At 44.4% G+C, this 9,917-nt stretch overlaps 1 protein-coding gene across 1 annotated transcript in view; it reads right to left on the reverse strand.

The window, feature by feature from the left end:
• Il9r (interleukin 9 receptor) overlaps nt 1-2,837 on the reverse strand; it is a 9,332-nt gene extending 6,495 nt beyond the window's left edge. Inside the window, 1 exon segment of the mRNA XM_048333059.1 lies at nt 2,810-2,837. Within this exon segment, the coding sequence (XP_048189016.1) occupies nt 2,810-2,837 (28 nt within the window).
• Between the last annotated feature and the right edge of the window lie 7,080 nt (nt 2,838-9,917).

A 9,917-nucleotide genomic window follows, 5' to 3' on the forward strand; every position in this document is an offset into this window, starting at 1 on the left:
GGGAGGAAAGTCCTTGCTTTTCCTTCACACAGAACACTTCCATCTACACCAGGTAACTGAGTAGGGTGGGATCAGGCCTAGAGAGACAAGGGACTTGCCCAACAGTTGGAACCTGGCACCTCTGTTCTTGTCAAGTGTCCCATAAGCTCCCACAGAGCCTATGCGCTTCCTAAGAGAAATGTGTGACTCCTATCAGCACACATCCCAGAGATCCCCACACATCTGAAAGCTTTACAAATAGGGTGAAGCTTTGGGAAGAACCTAACCCATCCCTATTTCCAGTGGCCTCATGGAGCTCTCTGTCTTTGGGGGCTCTTTGGACACTGGACAGGACATCACCGAAGCAAGGCTTCTATCCCTGGCTGGCAGACCATAGACAAGGTAGTCAGGGTAGGTGCACAGAGTTTGCTAGTCCCAGAAGAGACACTAGCTTGGGTCCAGAATGGCCAACACCAAGAAGCCAGTATCCGTCATCTTGGAATGGAGCTGCTTCCTGTCTGATACAGCAGTCCTGCTGAGGAGCCTGGCCAACACCACTGGCCAGCATTGCTCTCCCATCAGTTCTGAAGACACAGCCCTCAGCCTAGAGACTCTTTAGCTCCTTCCCTGAGTCCCACTCCCTTCTTGGCCCAGAGTTCAGGTCTGAATAGGATGACCCATCTGCCCTGGTTGTGTGGGCCACCATGAAAACAAAGGCTTCCCTGCATGCAACTACACTCCTGTCTTCAACACAGAATCCATCAGACCCAGCAGAGGGCCTCCACATGAGCTCTGTCCCTCTCCTCCTGATCAGTGCAAGCTGCCATAATAAGGGCTAGTCAGGTGGCTCTGAGCTCCCATGGTGTCTTGCACCACCTGCTCCAAGTCAGGATCACTGGGAGCCAGTCACTGCATTCACATACCATCATATATGTGTACACACACACACACACACACACACACACACACACACACACACACACACACACAATCTCTTACCAGTATCAGGAATGAACCCAAGGCTTCAAGCATGCCAGAACAATGCTCAACAATGAGCCACACCCATCCCTGCTTTGTATGGTGATATGGAAAGGCAAGTTCAGTATTCTCCTGTCCACCCACAAAGCTGGAAGACATTGAGGCAGATAGGTGAAGGCTTCTATCTAAACGCACCCTTGACCAGCAGTCTTCTCTCTGCTAGAGATGGAGAAAGAAATGTAGATCCTGGCTCTGTAGAAGTAACTAGAGCCTGTGACATATGAAAGATGTGCTAGAAAATAAAAACAAGAACAGAGACCAGCAACTCCTTTGGGCCACAGACATGGGGGCCTCCTCTGCCACCAGAACACCAAACATTGCTGAAAATAACATGCCTAAGGTCACTCTGGTTCCTATGGAGATGCTGGCAGAGGTGAACCAGCAGAGCAAGGACAGGACAGGCAGACCACATCTGTGAGGACAGAGGGCAGAGAGGAAGGGGCAAGGAAGGCCAAGGAGGAGGCATCCCCCAAGAGTGTATTCCTACATACTTTGGGGTAAGGGGCCACTCCTAGGAGTAAATATCTGTGAGTTGTGAGATGAGGGTTGGAAACAGAAGTGAGGGTAGACAAGACTGAAGACTTGGGCAGGGGGAAGAGGTTGATGACAGAGGTCCAAGGAATAAGAAAAGTAGACTGAGTGGCCCAGGGAACCCTTCCATGTAACTGTGCACAAGCTTACCTCCTGGTAAGGTGTGACTACTGGCAGTGCATGCCCCCAATCTATCCCCTCTGTCTGCCTCACCCCCTTTTCCATCCCAAAGCCTTCTCCCAGCCCCACTCTATCTGGTATTATCAATGCCTTGTCACTCAGAGGTCATACTGGGAAAACTCGTACTCTACCTCCAGAGGTCAAGTTCTGGCCTGGAGTACAAGGAGAACAGCAGTGTCCTAGGGAGAATGAGTCAGGGACAGACAGTGGAAAGGAGCCCTTTGTGAGCAGACTAGGGAAGAGCCCCAGAAAAAGTGAGGGTTGTTTAAAATACATAAATTTTTTAAATGATGAAAAGCTGGGCACTTGTGGCTCATATAATCCCAGCTACTCAGGGGGCTGGGATCTGAGGATCACGATTCAAAGCCAGCCCATGCAAGAAAGTCCATGACACTCTTATCTCCAATTATTCACCAGAAAACCAGAAGTGGCACTGTGGCTCAAGTGGTAGAGTGCTAGTGAGCTGAAGAGCTCAGGGAGAGCACCCAGGACCAGAATTAAAGCCCCAGTACTGCCCCCCCCCACAAAAAAAATCTTCTCTTCCTTCCTCCTATTTGGCTCAATTGACTCCTTCCTGAAACTCACCTGTACCTGCTATGCCCAAGCACCTCTTCTACGATGAAGCCACCCAACCATGTCTGGGTACTTGGAGGGTGTTATTCATTAACACCTCATGGCTGCCATCTGAGTCCACCTGCTCAAGAGTGCCCATTCATCCCCACAAATGTCATCTTAGTCATCAAAGAAGCAAAAGGTCTTCCCTAATTAGGCATGTTGACTAACAAACTCAGTGCCTTTCCCTCTGTCCAGCCAGGGCATGGCCACAGTGACCGAAACTGAGCTCACAACTCCTACAGCTCTTGAAATTAGGGTTTGCAGTTCGTCCTCAGTATTACAAATTCTACCATCTCTGCAAAGTGCACAAGGGCAGGACACTAGAGCAGGTGAAACCAGGTGGTAGGCCCAATACCAAACTTTATGATCAGTCCTCTGGGCCCAGGGACAGAGTGTAACAGTCTCTGTGTGTCTCCTGAAGTTCAGGCTGACTTCAGGGGCTGAGAAACTGAGAATACAGACTCACCTTTCCAGATGCATCTGCCTCGTGCCATTGGGAGCTTCAGGAATCCTCAACCAGGAGGTAACTTGTCACCAGTGCTCCTTGGATGTACAGCAGAGTACTGCACCCTATCAGGAGCTAACTGCAGCAGGCAGTGACGTGTGCCTCAAGGAGGCTGACACAGGCCACCCACCTCTGAAACCACAAGCTCATCACAGCACTCATGTTCCCCAAAGGGAAGAAGCAGCTGTCACCACTCAGAAAGAGGCAGATAATGAGGTGAAGTGAACCTCTATTCCCGTGTCACTGGGACCTGTCAAATGTGGTCATTAGTGATTTGACTCCTGACTAGATGAAGATGTACAGTACTCCCAAGAAACACCACTGAGATTCACTAGACAAACCTCAGGGGAGAGGACCTGGTCATCCACTGGACAAGCATCAGGGGAAAGGTCCCAGTCACTCACTGGACAAGCTTCGGGGAGAGATCCCAGTCACCCACTAAACAAGCCTGGGGAGAGGACCTGGTCACCCACTGGACAAACCCCAGGGAGAGGACCGGGTCACCCACCCTTCTAGGCTTTTCCAAGCTACAGTGATCTATGAGCATGGGTGGTAGAGTGGGTTGGGGTTAGGCTCCTCAGTTGAGGAAAAGCAAGTTCCAAAGAGGGAACTTTTGAGACCCTGTCTCTTTTTATCTTGGCCACAAGTAGCCTTTGTGAGCATAAATTAATTCCCTTTTTATACTCATCTCTCACTATTATTATCTTCAAATCAATTCTTCTAATTTTGGGTTTTATGTACTGACCTTTTTATTAAAATTCTGCAGCAAATGCACTGAAAAAAAATATTATACCAACCTCAGCACCCACCAGCAATATGGAAATGACTGTAACCTTTACCAACAATAATTAACAGTTTTTTAATCTTTGACAGTCTGATAAGCAAAGATATTTCAGCAGTTTTATCTTGTATTTCCTTGGTAACTACTCAATAAATGCATATTTACATGTTTACTCACTATATTCTTTGAGTTATCAGTCATATTTCAGTGTGTATGTATGGGTGTATGTTTATGTGTTTATGCATTTATGTATGCATACATGTGCTTGTTGTGTGTATTATATGCCATAAAATCTGAGCAGCCCAGAGCTACAGCTGTCTGGAACCTGCACATGCCAGAACTCATAGAGAGATGGAATGAATGTCTCAAGCCATGAAACACCTTAAGAACAAGCAGGAACATTGCGTATTTATTTCTAATGTTTAATGCTTAAACAGCTTGGGCCCATCCTGTCTCTGGCACAGACAAGCATGTAGTCTTATCTTCTGGGGAAGGGGAGGAACTGGGGTTTGAATGCTTGCTAGGTGGATGCTGTACCACTTAAGCCATTTTTCCAGCCCTTCTTTTCATTTTCCAGTAAGGTCCTTCTTTGTTGCACGGGGCCAGTGTCAGATATAACCCTCCTACCCAGGGCTTTCCAAGTGTAGGGATCACAGATTTACACTACCATACCCAACTTGTGAATTGAGATGGAATCTTACTAACTTTTGGTCTAGGCTGGACTCTAATCAAGGTCCTCTCTATTTGTGGCTCATGAGTAGCTAGAATTACAAATCTGAACCACCTCTACTAGCCTGGATGTTTTAGCTTCACTGAAGACATTCCTTCTCTAATAGTCTTACCATGATGGTTTCTTTCTTTCTATCAGGGTCACTTCTACCTTCATGAAGTCAAAATTCACTAACTTAAGATCAGCAAACATCCATACATCCATATTGTGGCTCAGAAACAGAGACCACAAGCATGGCACCAGTGGCTCGTGGTTGCAATCCTAGCTACTCTACAGACTGAGATTTCAGGGACACGGTTCAAAGCCAGCCTGGGCAGGAAATTTGGCAAGATTTCTATCACCAATTAAGCATCAATAAAGCCAGAAGTGGATCTGTAGCTCAAGTAGTAGAATGATAACGCTGAGCAAAAAAGCCCAGGGATAGCGCTCAGGCCTTGAGTTCAAGCTCCAGGACCAGCATGAAACAAGCAGGAAAGGAAGGAAGGAAGGAAGGAAGGAAGGAAGGGAGGGAGGGAGGGAGATAAAATACAGGCCATGAGACTGGACAAGAAGGAAGAGTATATCCTGGGCGGCAGGAGGGGTGGGAGTGGGTATCCACAGAGAGGAAAGTTCAAATTACCCACCTAAACGCTACCCAAATCTCTGATTGACCTCTAAACTACACACATAAAGGTCACCTCCAAGTCCCCCAGCTAAGATGAAACAATCTGAAGTACTAGTTGCTGAATTACTCAAAGACGCATAGTCCTGTAGCATGCTGATACAACAAACAAAGCATCAACACTCACAATAGATACAGCAGAATCCAGTCTCTCTATCTCTGTCTTTCTCATTTTGCAGTCCTGGGACTTGAACTCTAGACCTGGGCGCTGTCCCTGGGCTCCTTTTGCTCAAGGATAGCACTCTGCCACTTGAGTCACAGCACCAAAAGAAAGTGGTTAATTGGAGATAACAGTTTCATGGAGGGCTGAGATGTAGCTCAGTGGCAAAGCGCTTGCCTAGCAAGTGCAACATCCTGGGTTCGATCCACAGTACCAAAAAAGAAAAGACAAAGAGTTTCATGGACTTTCTTGCCTGGACTGGCTTCAAACAGCAATCCTCAGATCTCAGCCTCCTGAGTAGCTAGGAATACAAGCAAGAGTGGCGCCCAGTCAGAATCCAGTCCAAACAAGGTTTATCATTCACAATTCCTAAGAAAAATTCAAGACTAATAGATGTATGGAGAAAAAGAACTATGTATACTTAAGAGGAAAGTCAATCAACAAGACTGACTCCTAGGATCAATCAGTTGGAAATAGCAAAGGATGTAAAACAATCATTCTAGCTGGGTACTGGTGGCTCCCACCTATAATCCTAGCTACTCAGGAGGCTAGGATCTGAAGATGGAAGTTCAAAGCCAGCTTGGGCAGGAAAGACTGAGAATCTTATCTCCAATAAATTACTCAGAAAAAGCTGGAAGTGGCTCTATGGCTCAAGTGGTAAAGCAATAGCATTGAGCAAAAGAAGCTCGAGGATAGGATAATGCCCAGGATCAAGCCCCACGATCAGCACGATAGATAGATAGATAGATAGATAGATAGATAGATAGATAGATAGATAGATAGATAGATAGATTTAAAAAAAACAGTCATTCTAGTCTAAAAAGACTAAATAGGAAAACTTGTTTCTGGTTGTAGGATTCTCACAGAAATAATAGAAACTACCTAAAAATTAGCTAGAAGTATGTAAATGCAAAATGCATCTCAAATAGAAAACATATAATAATGAGTAAAACAAGCTGAGGCATTAAACTATAAGGAAGAAGGAAAGCAGTTGAGGCCTGATGAATTGTCAGGTGAAATCACATTCTATAGCATAGTGGCAAGGGGGATGTCTGTGAATGTGGGAAGAACACCTTCCTGAAAGATAGAAGGTGGCTGGGGAGTCCTAGACAGCTATTAGCACTAGTTAGACCCCTAAATATACTGCAGCTGAGAGGGCTAACCAGTTCCTCTATACTTCCATGTCAGACAATACTAAAAAAAAGAATCTTAAAGAATGCTAAAAAAAAAAAGTGCAAAGAAATAAAAGACAAAAGGAAGTTGGGAGGCTCATACCTATAATCCTAGTTATTCCAGGAGGTTGAGATCTGAAGATCATGTTTCAAAGCCAGCCTAGGAAGAAAAATTCCAGAGATTCTATCTCCAATTAACCAAAAAGCCAGAAATGGAGATGTGGCTCAAGTGGTTGAACACTAGCCTTGCACAAAAGAGCTCAGGGACAGAGCCCAGGCCCTGAGTTCAAGCCCCGGGACCAACACACACACACACACACACACACACACACACACACACACACTCATCAAGTGATATAGCTCTAGCCTTGAATGAAAAGGCCAAGTGAAAGAACAAGGCCCTTAGTTAGAGCCCTGTATTTATTTAAGTCTCTAACATAGCACAAGGCCAGAAGCAGAACTGACACAGCACTAGCCTTGAGCAAAAGAGCTCAGGGATAGCTCCCCAGGCAGAGTTCAAACCCTAGGATTAGCCTAAAGAAATTAATGGCACCCTACCACCTATAACCCACCCTTCTCTCATAAGTGAAGACACATAGAAAAATAACATTAATACAGGAACCACAAATAGAAAGATGGGCACACAACCAGAAATCACTGCATGTCTATAGAAAACCAGCACTACAAAAGATGCATAATAATAAATGCTATCACTGTTTAGTTGCAAGGATTTCAAACATTAAGTTGTCACAGCCTTGTGACGTAGAATAGAGTGAGCAAATTACACAGAACAAATCCTGCCCCCAATGTTTAAAACATGTGATTTTAAAATGGCTGTACAATATACACAATGGAATTTTATGCCTCTATCAGAAAGAATGACATTGCCCCATTTGTAAGGAAATGGAAGGACTTGGAAAAAATTATACTAAGTGAAGTGAGCCAGACCCAAAGAAACATGGACTCTATGGTCTCCCTTATTGGGAATAATTAGCACAGGTTTAGGCAAGTCACAGCAGAGGATCACAAGAGCCCAATAGCTATACCCTTACGATCACATAAGATGATGCTAAGAGAAATGAACTCCATTTTATGGAAATGTCTCTGTAATCTTATCTGAGTGTATGGGAAACAGTGTGTACTGGTATTGGAATTAGGAAATTCAAAGGGAATACCAAAATTGAGAGGCAAAGGGTAAAATAAGAGAAACAACAACAAAAGCAATACTTGCAAAACTGTTTGGTGTAAGTGAACTGAACACCGCAGGAGGGGGAAGGGGGAGGGGGGAGGGGGGTATGAGGGACAAGGTAACAAACAGTACAAGAAATGTATCCAATGCCTAACGTATGAAACTGTAACCTCTCTGTACATCAGTTTTATAATAAAAACTTTAAAAAATAAAATAAAATGGCTGTACACTGTTTCTTGAGGTGCTGAGGGCAGACCCACATGTTGACTACTGCTTTACCACTGAGCTATACTCCAAGCCCAGTGCATACATTTCCTAATGGTTGGGAATGTTTATGAATTACATTACACATGAAAACATGACATTCAAATTTCAGTGTCTACAGAATCATGAGTGGAGAGGACTGGCTATTTTTGTTCAGTTTTGGTTTCAGTAGACATTTGAAATGTTCAGAGAAGTTACATCTTTGTGTTCCTCCCCCAAAGGTATCAGTTTTGCTGTTTTGAGACAGGGTCTCACTATGTGGCCTCACATTTGCAGTCCTCCTGACTCAGCCTTCCTAACAGATGCACCCAGCTAGGTTTTGTGTGTGTATGTGTGTTCTGGGTTTGGTGTATGTGTGTGCGCGCGGGCGCGCATGCCAGTACTGGAGCTCAAACTCAGGGCTTTGGGCTTTTGCTTTGCCTTTTTGCTCAAGGCTGGTCCTCTACCACTTGAGGCATACCACTTTTCGCTTTTTTCCAGTTAATTGGAGATGAAATTGCCATTTCTGGCCAGGGTTGGCTTCAAACCATAATCCTCCCATCTCAGCCTCCTGTGTAGCTAAGATTGCAGGAGTGAGCCACCAGAATCCTTTGAATTGTAAAACATTTTGTCTTTTTTTTTTCTTTTTTTGCCAGTCCTGGGGCTCTAACTCAGGGCCTGGGCACTGTCCCTGAGCTTCTTTTGCTCACTTGAACCACAGCACCACTTCTGGCTTTTTCTGTGTATGTGGGACTGACGAATTGAACTCAGGGCTTCATGCATGCTAGGCAAGCACTCTACTACTAGGCCACATTCCCAGCCTCTAAAACATTTCATTGCAGTAAAATATGTAATACAAAATTTCCCACGTGTGTGTGTGTGTGTGTGTGAGAGAGAGAGAGAGAGAGAGAGAGAGAAGAGAGAGGGAGGAGAGAGGGAGAGGGAGGAGAGAGAGAGGGAGAGAGAGAGAGAGAGAGAGAGAGAGAGAGAGAGAGAGAGAGAGAGAGAGAGAGAGAGAGAGAGAGAGGACTCAACATTGCCCAGCCTGGCCCCACTGGGGATGCTGAATGCTGGAACTATAGGGAGGTGCCACCATGAAATTTAGCATCTTATTTATCTTTATATTTATTATTTTTTGCAGAACTGAGGACAGAACTCAGGGTTTTGCACTTGCCTGGAAAGTGCTCTTCAACTGAGCTAAATGCCCAAGCCCTCATCTTTTAACTATTTTTAAGTACACAGATCAGTTGTATTAAATATTCAAATTGTTGCGTAGCCATCACCTACTCACCTCCAAAACCTTTTATCTTGCAAAACTGAAACTCCATACCTATTAAATAGTACCTCACCATTTCCCTTTCACCCAACCTGACAAACTGACAAAAACGTCTAAAAACTATCATTCTACTTTTAGTCTCTATAAATTTTACTACTCTCAGTAACACTTGTAAGTAAAGTAACTGTTTATCCTTTGTGACTTGATTATTTATGTACAGCCACCTCTCCACTTACTATCTGCATGGCATGTCTTTTTTCACCACTAATCACTTAGTCGACATCTGTTATCAGAGCAACTGTCATGATGGTTCAGTGCTTGCATTGTAGTAACCTTAGTTTACTTGACAATAGCCCAAAGCTCAAGAGCAGTGATGCTGGCAACTCAGATACACAGAAGGAAACCATAGGGTTCTTCTTTTAAACAAAAAGGCATAAATTCTCAGTAAGAAAAAATAGCTGAGTGCTGGTGGCTTATATTTGTAATACTGCCTACGGAGGGGAAAGACCTGAGAATCACTTTGAATTCAGCCCCGGCAGTAAGGTCTGAGAAACTCTATCTCCAAAACCTGCCAAAAGCCAGAAGTGGTAGTGTGGCTCAAATGGTAGAGTGCTATCCCTGACTAAAAAAAGTCAAGCCAGAACACATAATCCTGCATAAAGTCCCAATAGCAAAACAAAAATAATTTTAAAACAAGGAAAATATAATCCTGTGTTAAAGTTGCTAACCTATGGTATGAAACAACATTCTACCCATGAAACTGTGAAGGAAAAACAAATCCAAGCTAGTTTTAATTTTACACCTCTAATTACAAAACTTACTGCCACAGTGTATGACAAGCGCTTCAGTTAAGATGA

This window comes from Perognathus longimembris, chromosome 23 (assembly GCF_023159225.1).
Source record: "Perognathus longimembris pacificus isolate PPM17 chromosome 23, ASM2315922v1, whole genome shotgun sequence".
In the NCBI taxonomy this organism is placed as follows: domain Eukaryota; kingdom Metazoa; phylum Chordata; class Mammalia; order Rodentia; family Heteromyidae; genus Perognathus; species Perognathus longimembris.